This window comes from Emydura macquarii, unplaced genomic scaffold, assembly GCF_026122565.2.
Source record: "Emydura macquarii macquarii isolate MOO-44397 ecotype Brisbane River unplaced genomic scaffold, CSIRO-AGI_Emac_v2 contig_1477, whole genome shotgun sequence".
Taxonomy (NCBI): Eukaryota; Metazoa; Chordata; order Testudines; family Chelidae; genus Emydura; species Emydura macquarii.
This window is the reverse complement of record NW_027131614.1, coordinates 8,569,086-8,589,428: the sequence shown is the minus strand read 5'-3', so window position 1 is coordinate 8,589,428 and position 20,343 is coordinate 8,569,086. Positions and strand designations below refer to the sequence as shown.

The following is a 20,343-nucleotide window of genomic DNA, read 5'->3' as shown; positions in this document are numbered from 1 at the left end:
AAAGGTTATGCTCAGTGACGTGGCGGTACTTGAACAGCATTTGTGTGTCAACATACAGGTGGTGCTTTACATGATGAAAAGGAGGTGGGGGGTTTTTAAAACGGGGGGTCTGGTGTACCCCAAGATATTTTTCATCCTGTTGCACGATGAGCATTACTATGGGGTTTTGGATGTGAAAAGGTTGTTTGGGGCAAAAAATTATTGTGAGTTTTGCCACACGGTGTTCAGTCACGACCACTCCTGCGGATACCATTGCCACCTCTGCTTGAGCGCGACATGTTTGGACAATCTGGGCACACTGCTGAGATGTCCTAGCTGCAGACTGTATTGTCGGTCCCAAGAGTGTTTTGATGGTCATGCAGAAGCTGTGTCCAAAAACGAAGTTGAATGCCTGAAACTTTGTGCGATAAATGTCAATCTCACGTGGACGAAGGGCATAAGTGCAAAGGGTGGCACTGTAAGCAGTGTCACTGTTTCACCAACGGTGCTGTAGATGGTCACATGTGTTTTATGGACAGCATCAGAAAGCTCAAAAAGTCAGAAAAGTATATTTTTTGCGATTTTGAGTGCACTCAGGAGATGGGGCTGCACGTGCCCAATTACATTTTTGCTATGTCCCTAAAGCCAGAAAAATCTTGGGAATTTAAGGGCAGCGAGTGCCTTTCTAATTTCGTTCAAACCTTTATCAGCAAAAAGTTTCGGGGCTACACGTTCATAGCACAAGATTCCAAAGGTTACGACACTTACTTTGTTGTCAGGGAGTTACTAAAGGAAAAGATGGGCGCAGAGTTGATAACTCAGGGCAGTAAACTGTTGTGTGTGGAAGTTAAGACTCTGGGGGTCCGTTTTATAGATTCTTTAAACTTCCTGCCCATGAAGCAAGCTCTCCCAGGCTATGGGTTTTGAAGGCTGCAAAGGTTATTTCCCACATTTTTTTAACACTTTAGAAAACCAAAATTACGTGGGACCTGTACCCGGGGTGGAGCACTACGGCATCGACAGCATGATGCCCTGGGAGAAAGCAGACCTTCTCGACTGGTACCAGGACCACCAAAACGATATGTTTGACTTGCAGAAAGAACTCGCGTATTACTGTCAGCAGGATGTCAAAAATTTGAGACAGGCCTGTATGCTGTACAGAGATCATGAAAATGACGGCCAAGTCAGATGTGGTACAGAGTGGCTCTGGCACATTCGTGGAGGTGAAATTGTATGTAGATCCTTTCCAGTACATAACTCTGGCATCTGTCTGCATGGCCATGTACAGATTTATGTTTTTAGAGTCTAACACGGTAGCCCTTCTCCCTCCCGACAACTATCACCGGCAGAAAAAGAGATATTTGACCCTGTCTATTCAGTGGCTGCTGTATACTGTGCACAAAAAAAATATAGAGATATGTCACGCATTACGGGGCGGGGAGTTACAGGTAAGCCCCTACTTTCTAGACTGTTACACCATCGTTGACGGGGTACGCATGGCCTTTGAGTTTAACAGGTTTTTTTTCACGGCTGCATCACCTGTTACCGTGAAAAAGCCTTGAACCCTATGATGGGGACGACTTTCAGGTTTCTTTATTACAAAACGCAGCTCAAGACCAACTATCTGAAAAGACTAGGATATGTAGTCAGGACTCCCTGGAGACACGAATGGGATGTGATGATAGAAACGGATAGGGAGCTTGTGGATTTCTTAAACGAAGTGCAGTTGCCTCAGCGTCTGGTCCCGAGGGATGCTCTTTTTGGGGGTAGGACTAATGCCATCCGTTTGTATTACAAACCTAAGCCCGGTGAAGAAATCCACTATTACGATTTTACCAGCCTGTACCCTTTTATAAACAAAACCAAACAATACCCTATCGGACACCCCGATATTATTGGTAACAAATTTGAACCTCTCACAAATTATTTCAGAATCGCGAAAGTTAAAGTGTACCCCCTGCAAGGGCTCTTTTTCCCGTTGTTGCCTGTCAGAGTGGGTGGCAAACTCATGTTCCTGCTATGTCGAACGTGTGTGGAAACCGAGCAGCGGGAGACGTGCACCCACACTGATGAGGAACGGGCCCTCCTGGGGACCTGGTGCACAGTGTAACTGAACTTGGCCATAGCGAAGGGGTACGCGGTGGCAAAAATCTATGAAATCTAGCATTTCAAAGAAAAATCTGACAAACTCTTTTCAGAGTACATAAAATTACACCTGTGTCAGAAACAAGAGGCTTCGGGGTATCCCAGCTGGTGCGCGGACAAAGAAAAGAAAAATAAGTACGTTAATGATTTTTATCAGAAAGAAGGCATGCGTTTATGCCCGCACAAAATCACCGTGAACTCTGCTAAGCGTCAAATCGCTAAACTATTTTAAAATTCTCTGTGGGGTAAATTCGGCCAAAGAACAAACCTGCCCAAGACCAGCATCGTGAGAGACCCCGATGAACTCTTTGGGTACCCATTTTCCCCCAATTACGAGGTTTCATCCTGCGGGTTTATTGATGATGAAACAGCGTGCGTGTCTTGGAAGCACGCAAAAGACCATTACTCGGTCTCCGGCAATACCAACGTCTTCATTGCCTGTTTCACCACTGCTTATGCCCATTTGGAACTGTACAACCTGCTAGACAGGTTGCAAGAGCGGTGCCTGTACCACGACAAGGACTCAGTGATATTTGTGCAAAGGGAGGATGACTGGAATCCCCCTCTGGGGGATTATTTAGGGGACCTCACAAGCAAAATCCCGCCAGTTCAGCACATCACCGCGTTTGTGTCAGTCGGTCTGAAAATGTACGGTACAAGCTGTTGGGAGGAAAGGCCTGTATGAAAGTGAAAGGGTTTACCCTGAACGTAGCAAACTGTGAAAAGATCAACTTTGACAGTTTGAAAGATCTGGTCCTGCACTATAGCGCTGACCCGGGGGAAAGCACTTCCAAAAAATTAGAGGTGCAGCAACCCTCTATCGTAAGGAACAAAAACCAGTGGCAAATAGAGACAAAGACCCTTAAGAAAATGCAGAAAGTCATTTACAACAAGAGGGTCCTCAGAGAAGGGCTTAAAACGCTGCCCTATGGCTTTTGAAAAAATGGACACGTGGTGGAAACACCCATTTTCTGTAATTCTCGTGGGGCCTAGCAACTGCGGGAATAGTTACTTTATAAAAAACGTGTTGGATAACGCCGAGTGAATGTTGTCTGTCATGCCTAAGAACATTGTGTGGTGTTACAGTTGTTGGCAGCCTCTGTATAAATAATTGCTCGGTAAATATCCCTTTATCAATTTTGTAAAGGGGCTGCCCAATGCTTTTGACGATGACCGTTTGTTTCCCACCAATAAAGTAAATATGGTTATCGTAGACGATCTGATGAACTCTGCTTGTGAAAGCGATGAAATTGAGAAAGCTTTTACCACGTATGTGCACCACAGGAACCTGACCATTATGTATATAGTTCAGAACGTGTTTTGTCAGGGAAAAAAGAGTTGCACAATTAACCTAAACGCCAAATACATAGTTCTGTTCTAAAACCCAGGGAAAAATTAAAAATCGCAACACTCGTCCGGCAAATGTACCCCGGCAAGACGCAATTCTTTCTAGAAGCTTTTGAGGATGCTACCAAAAAACCTTACGGCTACCTGGTGGTGGATTTAAATGCTTCCACAACAGAGGCTTTTAGACTAAGAACTGGTCTTTTCCCTCCAGACTGGCTGGCAGTTTACACTTTAAAAAGAACAACAGCCGGGTATAAAAAGAGGTGACTTGTCGGTCAGTCCTTTTTAAGTCGGGCGGGCGGGCCGGCCGGCTGAAAACATGTCTAGCTTCGTGAAAAGAAACCTGGTCCTTTTAAAATTACTTAGCAAATAGTCCCCGCAACAAAGGAAGGCTATACTGTGTTCGGCTTCTGACGATTTAGTGGCAGCCATCTCAGAAATAGCATTGAATACTTTAAAAGGAAACATACCTTTGACACAGAATCAAGTGCGCGTGCTGAGAAAGAGACACACATTTATAAAAGCTCTCTGTAATAAGAGGATCTCATTTAAAAGAAAAAAGCAACTGGTGAAGCAGTTTGGAGGGTTTATTGGACCTCTGTTATGTTTTGCTATCCCTCTGCTAACTGGACTTTTGACTAATCAATAATGGAGCACACGGAAAAAATGTACCTGGTGCCCAGCGGCCAGTTGGAGAAATTAAGGGCTCCCCCGGAGGAAAATATCAGAAAGACCACAACTCGCTTGCTAGATGCTAAATCTGTTCTTCAGAGGACTGACTTAGATGAACATGGAAAGGCTAACCTATACGCCACCATGCTTCAGAGGTACCTAACGTACGTGAAGCAGAGCGATGTGGCTCAAGGGAAAATAAGTCTCCTTCTACCAAAACAGGAACAGAACACGCCCCTAGAACCACCAAAAACCTTTGACCCTGTTGATCAGGAAGTACTGGATAGCATTGGTAAGGGCTATAAGAAAAATGCAACAATATTGCTAAATAAACTGGGACAGGATAAAAATATATCTTTATGGGACGATAAAGGGGCTTTTGTGTACAAAGGCTCGGTGGTTAACGGCTCTAACATGCTTGACTTGGTGAGAACAGTCACCCAAACGCGCTCTGTTCCTAGCGGACACGAACCAAAAGGATGGGAAGCGTTGATGAGTGTCATGGTGGAGCTAAATGTGCCATCTTCCATCATGGGCAATGTGGCCAACAGGGGTCTTTTGGGGCACCTGAAGACCATGGCCGGGGTTGATCATAAACCTTTTTCGCCTCCTAAAAAATGTAAACCGGCTAAAAGATCTGAATGGCTCAGTGTGTAATGTTTTTCATGCTCTAAAATGGTAATGTTTTTGCTTGAAATAAAAAATGTATTTTTTTTTTTTTTTTTAAACAATTTAATATCTACGTGTGCTTTTAAAAATAAAATAAAATAAAATAAACACACCAACTTAGACATCAGTTTTTTTAAAACCCCTCACCAGGGGCACTCTATTGAGAAACAGAGCTATGAAAGTCATTACAAGATACACACGTCTGGGCTTGCCGAAACATGTTTTGAGCAAACCCGGGCACGCCCGAGAATTTACTTTTTATATTTCTTACAAAATTCACCACCATCTGGTCATTTTGCACTAAGTTGTTAGAATACAATTTTAAAATCTGGTCAAAAGGTAAACTCTTGCTACGGTAGTGTAAAAAAATTACGCAGTGACAGCCACAAGCAACGGAATGGGGATCTTGTAATTGTCTAGTGTGAAACGCGATTTCAGTGGCATTTTTGTTTACAAATTTCATAATGCTTCTAGGAAATAACACGCTGTTCAGGGGTTGTCTGTATAAGTCAAAAAACTCTCCACGGTCACGCTCTGCTAGGTACAAGGTGAGCCAGTGTTCACCCAGTTGGTTGTGCGGATGCATGTTTACTACCAAACCCAGGAGTCTCCGAGATAGCCTGGCACTGGGGAGCCAATCACTAGGGAACACATCTAAGAAACCCTCTTTCATGTCAGGGTCTGCCGATAAGACGCACGAGAGCTGCACGGTGTCCATGTTCACATGTAGTCAAACAGAACGTTTCTCCTCTGATTTATCTCTATGACTTTGTCAAAAACCCCATACACAATCATATTGACGGTGGCCATTAAAGCCTTCGCAAAACGTATTTCCGCTCTCAGGTTCCCGGTTTTAATCAGGGAATAGTGGTCGGTGCATTCCTGGTCGGGAGACAGGTCAAAGGCAAACAATGTGTAATAATCTCTAGCCCCCTCCTCAAAAGCGGTACAGCTTTTCTGAAGAGGCTATGGAATATTCCGCCCACTCCAGCACCATACATCACGGGGGACCCATGATAACCGGGAAGGGCGTATCCAGCCTGGGCTCTGTAATAGTTGCTATAGACAGCTGGGTTGCCATAATTTTTTAGGATCACCATAATGTTTTGTTTTGTTTTTTAGAAGCCTCACTCTCGCCAGGAACGCAGGTGCAACTTGACGATCACCTTGCCGGAGCGAAATGAGACGTGTCTGTTCTGGTCTGTCTTTATTTCAGTGGTGATGGCGTCAAGGTGGTGTTTACTGACAAGGACGTAATGCAGTTTATCGTAGGTGATGGTGACAAACTCGTTCGTTTTTGGGATGGGAATGCAGAGTAACAGGGGAACAGTCCCCCACAAACTAGTATTCCACGATGTCCATGTACAGATACAAAGAGTTGAAACCCCCTGTGATGTCTGCCGAGAAGGGGATTTTATGGACGCTGCTCTTGGGATACAAACCCAGAATATTAGCCAGCTCTCCGACCACAGAAGATGTATAAGCAACACTGGCGGTCTTAAGTCTAATTTTTCTACCCACGGGATCATAGTTCATGACCACCTTGGGTACCCCGGGGTGACGAGCCATGGTGCTGTTCATATGATCCAGTAATTTGGACATGGACGAGTAATAACCTCATCATAAGACTAAACTCCATTTCTTATCTGCAAAGGTGATTTCAAAAGGTGTGTCTTCGTTGTTGTTACAGCTGTGCAGGTACTGTATTTCCATTAACCCGACCTCCCAGGCACCTGGGAGATCCAAGGGTTTAATTAGCTGCAAGGTAAAGTTCGAGTTGGTGTTTTGGGGAAAAACCCCAAACCTGGCGTTGCTGGGCAAAGTGACATAAAAGCCCCCGTCACTCATTTTCTTTCCCCTCTCTTTACAGGAGTAATCGTTTTCTTCTGCATCTAAACGTCACAGAGTCGCAGAGTTGAGAAGCTTCCACCCAGCTGTTAAACTTCTCGGGCCACCCCAACCATTTCACCAACAGCTGCTTTTTTCTCCCTTTTCCTTTCTCCACTAGAACTTTTTCAATCCTGTAAACTCTGTCCCGTTTGAGGTTCACTTTTTGTAATTCTTTGGGGTAAAAAGATCCAGCAACTGTCTTGCCCGTGTCATCTTTTAATCCGTATACAGGTTTCTGTCCCTTTGTTAAGGCTTCATCCACTATGACTATCTCATCGGTAAACGTTTGTTCATAACCATTTTCAAAACTCCTTTGGTTTTAGATAGTCTCATGTGGTCGCCCATTCTAAAAGGGTCAACTACCGTCTCCATATACCATTTTCCACATCTTCAGAGAATTTGAGGGGTTAACATTGATGGGTCTGGTGCGTATGGTTCTGTGAAAGCTCCGATTGTAACTCTTTATAAACTCGGGTAACATGTCAATGTAGTGAAAGGTGTTGCGGGAAGTAAAATATCTCCACATCCTAGATTTTAAAGTTCTGTTAAATCGTTCCACAACCCCCGCTTTGACTTCATTATTAGTAACAAAATGGTGAACACTGTGCCGTTTTAACAACCTGCTTAAAGGTTTGTTTAAAAATTCTTTTCCCCAATCGGTTTATAATTTCTGAGGCACGTGACCTTCGCTGAAAATAGCTTTAAAGGCCTTGGCTACTTCTCCACCCATCTTGTTTTTGAGGCCTAAGGCCCAGGCATATTTGGATAGAATGTCTATCACTGTTAAGATGTACTTAAAACCGCTATTGTGTTTGGCGAACCTTTGCATATCCACCAAATCTGCCTGCCATTGTGCATCCATGTCTGAAACAACCGTCTTGCTTCTTTTAAAATGTGTTCGAGCCGGTTTGTATAAAGCGTAAGCATCCTGGTCTGAAAGCCAGGCTGTTACCGCTCCCCTGTTCAAAGTTTCACTATTTTTTTTTGGCCACTTGAAAAAGAGAGTTCACCCCTCCAAAGCTTCCAATTTCCCCATGGGTGTAATATATTTTTTTTAAAAGAGCTGCCTGTGTTGACATGGCTGTCACTCGTAACACCTGTTTACTAACACAAGTATGGAGGAACACGGTCACGCTGACAAATTTAAACGATTTTTATTAACCATCTGGTTTAACACCCCCTTTTACAGCATCCCATGAGCTGGTTCATTCTTCCATTTTGCTGTTTCCCTCTCAGATCGGTGTTTCAGACATGAGCAAAAACAGCTGACGCATGACTGATTTACTCCCAAGAGGGCTAATGATGTGTAGATTCTCAAAGGCCCGTAGAAAAGCATTGTCAACCTGTTGAGAGATTTTCAGAAAAGAAATAGCTGTAAGTCTCTACAGCTTGGCTTTTGTTTTTGGATCTACACGACCCGGATCGGTTACTAACTCCATCACGCTCCCCAACCATTCTCATTCCTTTACCTGTGTCTCATCTTTTCCTTCGGTCTGGCCCGTCGGCGACTTCGTGGGAATGGACAACGTGAGGCCATCAGGCTCTTCGGGCTGGCTCATGGTTGCTCGGGTTTTGGATTCCGAACAAAGGCTGAGACAAAGGGCTGTCCTCAGAACTGTCGCTGATATAGCGCTTTCTACACACGGAGGCCAAGGCCTTAGGAGCCAAAACAAATTCTGAAGGCCTCACGGGAGTGGTGAAGGCATCCATGTTCTCCTCTCAGTGTTTTTCCACGAGCCGTGAACCAGGCAGTCTCAAAAACAGGGCACTTTAAAGGCTCTGAGACTTCCCGGGGCAGCACCGCTGCCTGACCAACTGTCAAGCCCCAGAGATTCCACCCCATCCCCAACTGGTGCACCTTTCCCTTCTGGGACAACTTTAAGCCCGCCCCGATTGGTGGAGGGGGTGCCCCCACTCCTCCCCGTGCCCTTTCTGGGCCAGTCCCGTTCTCGGCGTGAAATGCACACCAATTGGCGGAGAGATCACACCACCTGCTTCTGGTCAAGTGCCCATCTGGGGTCCAATTCCACTCTTGGGGTGCTCCCGCAGGGCAAAACCCTCTCTCATTGGTGGGGAGCAGGCGGGAGGCGTTCTCGGAGGGATCGCACCACCCGCTTCCAGTCAGATACCCATTTTGACCCAGAAGTCATAACCCGGGGCGGGACTGGATATCAAGTGACCGGTTGGGCGGGACTTATGGTGATGGGGCGGGGCCTAAGGGTCAAGGGGGCGGGGCCTCCCGGGGACAGGGCTGGAAGTGAGGTGACCAGATGGGATCCGGTGACAGGTGGGTGGATGGGGTGGGACTTCCGGTGACAGGTGGGCTGGGATAATGTTTGATTGCTGGTAGGCCCCTTGTGCTACTTAGGCAATTTCTTAAGTGTCCTTGGCCAAATTTCCCCCTCCTCTACTGTTGTGCAGTATACCCCAATTGGTTAGCTGCTGATCTCTACCCCAGAAATAGCTGAACAAAAGTGAATATGAATGAAGTATACAGAGTTTGTGAAGTTCTTTGGGATCTTTCAGAATGAAAGACAGTGGAGAGGAGGAAAACAACTATCTGGTATCATTTTAGCCTGTCTAGCATATTGTGCTGAAAGTAATAGTGTAAGACTATTGCAGCAGTTTCACTTAGGCCTTATTGCTACTAAAAGAAGTCTCATGTTTTCACATGCAGCTATATTCCTGCTAGCTACTGTAGTCTTGCAGGTCTTCTGCTATAAAGTGAAAACCCAGTACCACTATTTTAAATACTGTGTTTGAACTAGCTACATTAGCCACGTGGTCCAATATAGCCTCTTGACCCTTGCTATTTTAATAAAAATGTAAGAGTTCATGATGACATCCCTCTGTATTTGATATAATTGAAAGGCCCCATCTGTAAGTACAATAGAGCCCAGAAGTAGAGGGTTTGTTGTGCTAAACCAGATGTTGATAGCAGCAGCCTTTTCTGCAGTGCAGAGTGAATAAACTGAAATAAATAAAATACTCTACTAGTTCAGTTCAATGACAGTTCAAAGTTAAGAAACCAACTGGGAGTTGAAAAAGCCAGAAAGCTTATTTTTCTCTTCCAATCTGTGAATAAAAATGAGATGTGTGAGGATGACCTACACTACTTCTAAAATACTGAAGGACATGGTGACCAGAAACAATCAGTTCAATTCTTTCAATACTTTGTTTAATAATCAATTTGTTTTACATACAAAACGTGTTTTGATTAACTTTTGTATCTAGCACATTTATGTAGTTCTAATAACAAAACTTAAAGGCTAGTTTTATGAATTTTTATTTTAATTCCAATTTCCATCCAAGTACAGCTTGACACAAATCATGAGTACAAAATTAATTATCGAGGAAATAAGAAATGCATCATTCAACATTTTGTAGCATAATAAAAATGTAAAAATTAAGAATCTGAATACATGTATACTAAGTTATGTAACTGCTTAAATAAGTGTGAATAGGTATAATATATACCCCTGGTTAGCAAAAAGGAGTATCACCTTTATTGTAAAAGCTATAGTTAATTGCAAATCATCATGTTTTAATGATTATCAGCCAATGAGAATTAATCTTTCTTTAGAAAAATAACTAAAAGGTATAAATGAAAAGCAAGAGTAAAATAAATTATTTAAATCAAGGTTTCCTGCCTGCAGTTTTGAATGAGATTATAATCAGTGCTTTAAAATGCTTTGATTTAAATCAATCCACCCTGAGTGGTCGCTTCTCCCACTTGTAAAGGGCAGCATGGGAGAAAGCACAACAGTGCTTGCTGAGGAAATGGAGACCCAGATCCTTGAGGCTAGAATTATGGGTGAAACAAAGGCAGGACTGATCTTGTGATAAGATTAAAATTTGGATAAGGAGAGCAGGGCTAAATTGTGGAAGGCTTTGAAAGCAAGGACAGGAAGTTTATGTTTAATACCTTGGATGAAGGGGAACCAATGGAGAGACTTAATTTATGCTTTTATTATTTATTTGTATTATGATGGGACACAATTAGGATCTGATTGTGTTCGTTGTTGTATGATATATTCAGAGATTTTAAGGCCAGAAGGGATCATTATAACATCTACTCTGATTTCCTGAATAATACAGGCCATAGAATTTCATCCAGTAATTTCTGTATCTAGCCCATATCTTATAGCTGAGCTAGAACCTCTCTGTTAGGCAACACCCACTCTCAATTTAAAAACTTTAAGTGATGGAAGAATCGACCCTATGTTTTTAAGTTGTTTTGATGGTTAACTCCTTCATTCTTTAAAAATTTGCACTTTATTTCCTCTTTGAAATTGTCCAGCTTCAAACTTCCTACCACTGGATCTTGTAATGTCTTTGCCTGCTAGACTGAAAAGCCCTTTAGGGAATATTTTCCCCCAACATAGGTATTCACGTCCTAACCTCGTAATGGACAAACAACTGAGCTTCTGAGTCTCACTAGAAGGCAGATTTTCTAGACTGTAAGTAATTATAATGGGTCTTCTCAGAACCCTTTCCAATTTTTCAACTTTTTTTTTTTTTTTTTTTTTTTTTTTTAAGTGTGGATACTAGAACTGCACTAATGCCATATACAGAGCTAATTCCACCTCTCTACTTCTACACAATATTCCCCTAATTATACATCCAAGGTTTGCATTAGCTGTTCAACCGCCAAGTTGCACTAGGAACTCAGATTCAATTGGTTATCCACCATAATCCTTAAGTCCTTTTCAGAGTCAATGAGTTCTAGGATACATGCCCCATCCTGTAACTGTGACCTACATTCCCTAACCCTAGATCAGAGGTGTCAAACTCATTTGGAGGAGAGGGCCAAATTCTGTGTTTAATTATGGTCTGTGGGCCAAGGTATAAATTCAGGCATATATACTTCTCATAGTGTGCAGTGGAATACTTAAGATACCTAAGATATGTCTAAGATATTTGCACAGAAATCAAGGGCAGAATATGGCCTTTATGTAGTAACTAAATGTTTACTTATTTATCTGTTTATGCCTTATTGTTGCAGACTTTTCCGTTGAATAGTAAATGCTGTCCTTTAGGCACCACTATTTCTGCCCTGCACTGTTCTGCCTTCCCCATTGTCCTCTCTCCCCACTTCCCCTGTTCTTTTCTTTCCATTTCCTTCTCCACAGCAGCTTCAAATTCACAGCTCAAAGTGCTTCATTCCCAACACTACAGTGATCAATGATTAAATAGTTAATGATGACAATGAAGTGTAATCACTGGGCTTTGATAACAGACACTCCAAGCAGAACAACAGAAGACAGAGGCATTCACCCTTGTGAGTCACTGGTTCAAGCTGTCTGCAGATCTGGGCAGCCATCATTGTATCAATTACATTCCGTTCACATTTGGAAGGTTAGCCCTGCACCATGGGGCTAGACATTTGCTTTTAATTTTAAATAAAAGCTTATATTGTGTGTTTGTGTGAGACACACAAATAAATGATGTGGGCCGCCTATTTGACTCCACTGCCCAAACGGTATGATCTTGCATTTGGCTGTATTAAAATGCATGTTGTCTGAGTGAACCCAGCTTACAAAGCAATTCATATCACTCTGTATAAAAGCCCTGTACTTACTATTATTTACTACTCCACTAATCTTTATCTCAGTTACAACCGACCAGCAAAGAGAGACAGGAAGACAGTCCCTACTCCAAGCACCTTCAATAATGTGCTCTAAATCGTCTAAGTCTAGGACCCCTGAAGGGTAGGTTCAGAAAAAAATTAAGCTCAAGTCTAAGACACAAAGTACTTCTACAGAGCACAGAAGCTACTCATTGGGTAGGAGTCACAGGTAAATTTAAAGGCAGTAATGTAGAGAAAACAATATTTAGAAATATAGCGTGTGGTTTCATTTATGGGAGAAAAACAAACACCTAAATGGGTACAAGGACCCAAAGTATTTTCTCGTATCAGTTTCAATCTTGTAAAGTGTCTGTTGGAAAAAAGTTATATTTTAAAGTAACGGAGGAACTTTTAAATGCTGGCTACCACAGTAAAAAATCTATCTAGGTAATCATCTAGAGTTTTTTGACCCTCAGCCCCACTCTCCCGCCAGCAGTTAGTGGATACATCTTAGAATGTTTTTAAAAACAAATGTTGGTATGCTGATCCCTCGAATAGGCTTTTAACCACTATTCTGCGGCAGGTTTAATATGAATCGCTCTTTCTTCCAACTAAGTAAAAGAGGGAATTCTATTAAGAAGACTGGGAAACAGGAGAAATGAGTCTTTCCAATCTGCTGAAGTGAATGTTACATATCTTTTGAGAACACCTGTATTCGCAACGTCAGACTCTTCTGAAAAGGAATAATGGGAATTAGCAGAAATTTCTTGAAGAACCAACTAATGAAGAGAGGTCTTTTCTTCAAGCAAGGCCTGCAAGATCAGCAGCTAAATCTAGGTAAGAGCCATTAACTATTACTCACTTTTACTCACTATTTACTCACTTTTTTTTAAACCTTCAGTTTTAGAACATGTAGATCCAGTAGAGTTAGATACTACCAAATCTTCTAGGTTTATAGTCAGAGAGATAAAATAAAAGTACTCAGATAGTGAAGTTACATTTGGTGATGCATAAGTCAGGATGGACTGATTTAAATTAAAGCACATTTTAATCACAATTTAAATAAGCAAGCAGAAAACCTTTATTTAAATCATAGATTTTAACTGTTTTGCATTGAACTTTTTAAGTTGTTTTCCTAAGAAAAGGTTAATTCTCATTGGTTGGTAACCATTAAAACATGATGATTTGCAACTAAATATAGCCTTTACATTAAATTTGATGTTTCTTTTTACTAGCCAGGAGTATATATTCATAGACTGAGGTCAGAAGGGACCATTACGATCATCTAGTCTGACCTCCTACACAATGCAAACCACAGAACCTCACCCATTAATAGACCCCTAACCTATGGGTAAGTTACTGAAGTCTTCAAATCATGATTTAAAGACTTCAAGTATAGAGAATCCACCAGCAAGTGACCCATGACCCCTGCCACAGAGGAAGGCGAAAACCCCCTAGTGTCTCTCCCAATCTGCTCTGGGGAAAATTCCTTCCTGACCCCAAACATGGCAATCAGCTAAACCCTGAGCATGTGGGCAAGACTCACCAGCCAGATGCATGTGGGAAAGAATTCTGAGAACCCACATTTATTTAAGCAATTACATAGCTTAATATACATGTATTCAGATTCTTAGTTTCTGCATTTCTTATAAAGTTGGTAAATGTTGAATGATGCATTTCTTATATATTAGATGATTAATTTTTTACTTGTGATTTGGATGGATATGATTTCTATTTGGATGGAAATTCAAAATATACAAACAGGGTTTTAATTTTATTAAATGAAATTACTTTCAATGTGATGGATACATAAAAAAGGTTTATCAAACCATGCTTTACATTTAAAACTGATATATTAAAAAAAGAAATATGATTTATTAACAAAGGAAGTTGTAACTGAGGGAGCTGAGCCCTCTAGCAACCCCTGGCAGTCTGTCATGGAAGTGCAGTTGTCTCTGCCTCAGTTTCCTTTGGTAAGTTCAGGAATAGAACTATATCTGTCAGTCTTTGTCTGTACACCAGTCCTCTGGTTGGGTTACTTCTCTCTCCTCTTTTGGGACTGAAAGGAGTCATGCCCCACCTAAAGTTCTACAGGCAACTACAGTGGACCTTCGGCATAGGGTCTCACGTATCCCATTTTCCGGTGCAGCCCCCCTTTATAGATTTCTTCTCTTCTTTCTTCAACAGAGTAGCAATAAAGTAAGTTAAAGCAGGAACATAAAGACAAAGTCCAATATTCCTGTTGTTGCTGCCACTCCTCGTCAGGGTTCTTGGCAGTCTTCACCTTCCGTCCATGCACAGGTGGTGGGGGGACCCAGGCCAAGGGACTCAGTGATGTTCACATTTCCTACTGTTCCCCTGGGCTGTTTCCCACCTCAGGGCCTTGCAGGTCCTTCCTACTCGGCAATCTTTTCTGATCCCTTCTGGCAGAACTGGTTTCTCTGGGCATCTTTGTCCAGTCTGACCTTTACTGTGGCTCTGACTCCGGCAGCTGCCCTGGTTTGGCTGGACTGCAGCCTGTTATCCCTGCTGTTAGCAGACTTCAGCAAACTGTGGTAGCAAATGCATAGCCAGTGACTTCCAACAGTTCAGTAGTTTGACTTTCTTTAAAACTTTGGCAATAAATGTACTAATGTACTTTGTATTTAATTTAAATTATTTTAATAGATTGTAAGTAATTTCAGGCTTTAGCAATTGTCATTTTCAAGTTTAATTTTAAACAGGTCTAGTTTTTTAAAATAAACCAGTGAATTCAATTTAAAATAAATAAAAAGCCCATTTACATTAATAATACAATTTTGATTTAAAAAAAAAAAAATTTAAATCAATCTTGGCATAGGCTTAACCATTTTAAGTGTACTATAGGCTGGACTCTTTTTTGCCCACTTTGGAATAGTGAAACAATCTCAAAAGATCCTATTCTGGGCAAAGGAATTCTAGCCTGATCACAAACCAGTCTGACATCTGTGACTGTGGAGATGACTTCAGTGGATCAGAGAACAGTGGAAGACAGATTACACTTGGAACTGGTAGACAAGTTTGGAATTCTCAATGCCTTCCTGAAAAGCAGTAGCTGTATCTTCAGAGTTAGACTGAGGGATTGAGAGTATATCTAGTAAGAAAATCTCTTGCTCAGGGATTAAAGTAAGGGAGAAACAACTCTCTTTCCTCTGCTAAAACACACAAGGGGGCTCCTCCTGGTTTGGATAAGTAGTGCTCTCATTCCTCTTTGGCTGGAATGGAGAGAACTCCCCCTCCTGTTTTCAATCTACTTTCAATAATGGTCTTGCTATTCTCTATAGGCAGTGTGATGATCTTTCCTACATAAGGAATGATTAGATGTAGATTTGCCTCTAAAGATTTAGAAGAGATGGGGAGATTTCCTGGAGGATGAAGACCTTGATATTGCACCAGTAAAAGAATAAAAAGGACTCGGACTAAAATGGATCCCAGAAATTACCTTTCAGATATATCCATGGTTACAATCTTGCCCTGACACATGGTGTATTTTGTGCCTCGGAATTGTAGGGTAGGCTTTGGCCTGACACTGCTCCCAGTGAAGTCAGTGGAAATTTTACTATTGACCTTCAACAGCAGCAAAAAGTTAGATCAATGCCCAGCACTTCTGAAAATCCCATCTGTATTGTATTATGAACTTCTTGAAGCAGGAGCCATGAGCTAAATACAGGGCCAAGCGCGTACACTGATCACTGCAAAGGTCCAAGACAAATACTTTAAAGAAGTCATCACATGATTATGCCATCATCAGGGGACTGTATTTCACAGCTGTGACATAGCCACAAAATAACTATCATGTTAAATTCAAGATCACTTTACAGCCTTTTAATGAACATGAGATTGTAGAATGCAAATAAACTAACACAAAATACTTATGTCTCAAAACCATAACTCACCAGTAAATGGTTTGTAACTATCTTAATATCAAAATTGAAAAGCCATTACAATTTTGCTTCTGCCATCCCTATGTTCCCTTAAATGGAATCTTGCAAACCAATGTGGCGGATCTTATGTATTAACTAAAACTGTTTTTCTTATTCAAGTTTTTGTGATGAAATAGCCAATCAATTTTAGACTCAGTATATTTTTGCAGAGCTGCCATTCTGAATAACCGAACCACACATTCCATTGTCCAAGAACTCTACTCAATGCAAGAAGCACAATGCTATCAATTTTCCTAATCCTTTGCTACCAAAGATTGTTCCCAAAATTGCCACTAAGCAGTTCATCTGAAATGGTGCACATTTTTATGGAAAACATTGGTGCATATCAGAGATTCAGGTTTCTACCCAAGGTTGCTGAGCAATTTTTCTTATCTTTTTCTACTATTTTTATTATTAAATTATAAACATCTATTATATAATTATAGATAGAATTCACTTCCAAGACATAGGAAGTAATGCTAACTGCAGCTTTGATATACTCCTCATATCCCAATATCCTGCTGCAAACCTCCCTGCTGAAATTGATGATGAAATCTGTATTAGAAAAAAGAAGTCCAACTACAGGGGAGTGATATATATCTACGAATATGTGCTAAAATAATTGTGGGATAGACAATATATTTTTTCTAATAGTGCAATTGTAACTTGAGGATATAAACAGGAAGAAATATTTTATATTTGTCCATTATACCATTCAGTAACTCTCCAAGTGTCTGGTAACTTTAAATACATATAGAGTAATTAAATTCACAACATGAATCTAGCCTTAAATAAATACATGAACGTGCCTCTTTATCCCAAAGGCAACCTCCTCTTACTTCAATAGATTAGTACAACTTAAAATATCACTGAATATTATAGGAGTACAAAAAAGCCCCCACATCTTCTATTTTTGGCATTCTGCAACTGATATTCCTACATATATGAAATGGTGAATGTCATACATTATTTTCTAGTCAAAAGCTTCCAAAAATAAACTGTGCTTTTAATTCACAAAATAATAGTTGGAAAGGCATTAGATGTATGGATAAAATGTGCACTGTAGTCTAGATTTTTGGTACATTTGGAATTAATCCCAAAAGTGAAACCACCCCACAAAAATAAGGGTATAATTCCAGATACATGTTTAGCACAAAGCTCTTCCATTATGCTTAGGGAAAGGATTTTAATAACTGACATGTGTTGTAACATTAACTCATCACACATCTTATATTTTACTCACCTTATTTTTTGTTTTACAGCTTGCCCTTAGAAAACATTCAACACATCTGTTTTTTTCTGAGCTCTTTTGAAGATGTTTGTGAAACTGACACAATGAACTATTATTAGTGGGACTTGAAAACTCCACTTGTGCTGCTAGGCAAGTAGGAATATTTCCTGGGCGCGTGTTTTTACCTGCTGTAAAAACTAAGCTTTCATTAAGTTAATCAAAAATTATTTCAGGTCATTACAGTTGGAAAACAGCCTTCTAAATGTGATCCAAAGGTGAATCAATGAAATGATGTTTGCTCAAATCTGAAGACTTACAAGAATCAGAAGTAGCAGTCTATTTTCCAGATCCCTTTGGGTAGCAGTGAAAACGATTCCCCAAAAATATAATTTCTTTCTGATGGGGCCTGGAAAATTCTGAGTAACAACACATGCAGGTCCTGAAGCTATTTACCGGGAAGGGGAACTTCAAAAATGAAGGCTGAAGAAGAGTGGAGTAGCAGAAATGTGCTTTCCCCCATCTCCGCAGCAGCCAGTAAACTGATGGGGGTACAGTGCAGGAGAGGAGATGCACCATAACAACAAGGAAACTAGGGAAAGTTAAAGTAGCAGCCTGGAGGCTCCGGGATGGGAAGAGAGAACAAAGAAAATAATCCTCCCCTTTCAGAGTGCTGGAAAGGAGAAATGTGAGATGGCTTCAAAAATCATCAGATGCACAATAGCCAGAGTGAATATAAATCTGGTCCCCAAGCAGCGTCTAGGGATAGCACCCTGATATAAACCTTTGTGCCCTTCCCTTTCCTAGCAGCTAGAGGAGAGCAGGTCATTGTTCTTGAACTCTGCACCTCATGCACCCCATTTTTCACAACCATTGTAACTGTAGGCTTAGTCATCTGGCTATTGGGTGTCTAGTAAAATTCCGAGTCCTGTGAAGGCTATGGAAGTTTAACAAACTGCATAGAATTTGGATGAAAGAGCACAGGTGGCAATAGAGAACAGTTTGGAGGAGGCATCAGGAAATCAGTCTTTTTGCACAACTTGTATGCTAGCGGCAGCATCTCTGCAAATTGTTATCTCGATAAAGGGCAAGTTTCATTTTAGAAACATGGAGTTCTCTCCTGTTATTACACAATATGCAGTACATGAAGCAAAGAAAGAAACTGATTAAATAAACTGGGGTGGAGGGAGAAAGAAAAAATACTCCAGAGAACTCAAGCAAGGGAAAGGAGTTTGAGAAAACAAGACAGAACACATACAGTAGAAGAAGACCACAATATAGGTAAGGGGGTAAAAAGAAAGGAAACAGACATTGATCAACTCAGAAAAAGATACACCATGATTTATTATAGGAATAAAATAGGAAAGTGGATTAAAGTCAAGAAAGGAAAAAAAATCTAAACAGAAATAGAAGTAAATAGGGTTGGTCAAATAGTATTCAGCAAATATATTATTCAGTTAATATTATAGTGTTTGTGAAATAAATTATTCAATTAATACTTTTTGTGATATATGCCCAGCTCAAAGACTATTCAGCAAATATATAGTTTAATACAGAAGGAATTAATCAAATAATCGCTATAGTAAATTACATTTTAAAAAACAAGAATTAAATAGAAAATTGATTCATGTTGCACTTAAATATAGTACAAATAAGCAATACATGACATTTATTCCTGTAAGGGAAGAAGCTTGGGGAAGGGAGGCCCTGCATAGGCAAAAGTATTTTTCTTCCCAACAGGCTTAGTCCTCAAACTAGTCAGTGCCAGGTGAATTTTGCAAGTCCTGATAACTAGTAAAATTACACATAGTTAGCAAGCACTAAAGATGACGCAATTAATGCATTAGTATGATCAAAAATTGTTACTGTGATACTGGCACACTGGGTGTCAGCTCATGCCAAAGCCCCAGGCCAATTCACTTATGTATTAGTAGACCAAAGTGATTGTTAAATATGTAAGAGTGTATTTGGTGTTTAAACTTCATGAAAACTAATGGAATGTTACTTGCATTGTCTTCACTTATTTGTATCCTGTTATAATGTAGTAGCAAACATTTACATTGTGTAAATAAATAACCCATCATATAAGAAAGAAGCCTTGTAGAATGCAAATGAAGAACTTTAACAGAAAAGCGATAATTTCAAGGCAAGTGGTCATTGTGTGTGATGATCAGAGGTCAAAGATTCAAAATGCATTCCTTGCTCTCCATCATCAAAGGAATAACCAATGAGGGTAGTGATCCTGTCAACTTGTTTTCTGAGAAGCTTAACAACGGATTCAGGGAAAGATCCTTCATCTCTGGACTGTTTGGACTCTTACAGGGAAATGTATCAGATGCAAAGCAGAGATCTTCAGAAACAAGCTGGGTACCCTGAAAAGATTTTTGGGAAACTGGTAGTTTAGTACATCACTACCACCATTTGGAATTACGAACTCTAACTAACCTGTACACATTTTTTACCTGCTTTAACCTCTCAATAACTTTTATTTCCTTTTCTTAGCTAAACCTTTAGTTAGTTTACTATAGAATTGGCTATCAGGGTTGTCTTTGGTGTAAGATCTAGAGTATCAGTTGATCTGGGGTAAGCGACTGGTGTCTTGGGACACGAAGAAACCTGGTGTGATGTATTTTTTGGTTTACGTAACCTTTTACCAAAAAGTCCAGTTTGTCTGGGTGGCAAGATAGACTAGAGACTCTAAGGGGACTGTCTGTGACTCCATGGTAAGACTAGTACAGTGATCCATGAGTTCACATTTTTACTGGCTTGGTGAAATCTAATTATAGAACACACCACCAGCTTGTGGTGTCTGCCTATTTTCTGACAGTCTGCCCTGAGATGGGAACTCTCAGTTGTGAGCCACTCCAGACAATGGGACTGTTGCCTCAAAACATTTTGATAGG

General features: G+C 40.8%; 1 protein-coding gene across 8 annotated transcripts in view; it reads right to left on the bottom strand.

The window, feature by feature from the left end:
• Positions 1-20,343, bottom strand: part of JPH1 (junctophilin 1) — a 100,241-nt gene that overhangs the window by 63,582 nt on the left and 16,316 nt on the right. The window contains exon 3 of one of the 8 annotated variants that reach the window (XM_067553598.1): positions 14,027-14,821. The exons of 5 other annotated variants lie outside the window; for them this stretch is intronic. In XM_067553598.1, coding sequence (XP_067409699.1) covers positions 14,668-14,821 — 154 coding nt within the window. In that variant the 3' untranslated portion in view covers positions 14,027-14,667. Of the gene's footprint in view, positions 1-14,026; positions 14,822-17,002; positions 19,813-20,343 lie in introns of those variants that run through there. 2 more of the 8 variants (XM_067553603.1, XM_067553600.1) reach the window with 2 other exon arrangements.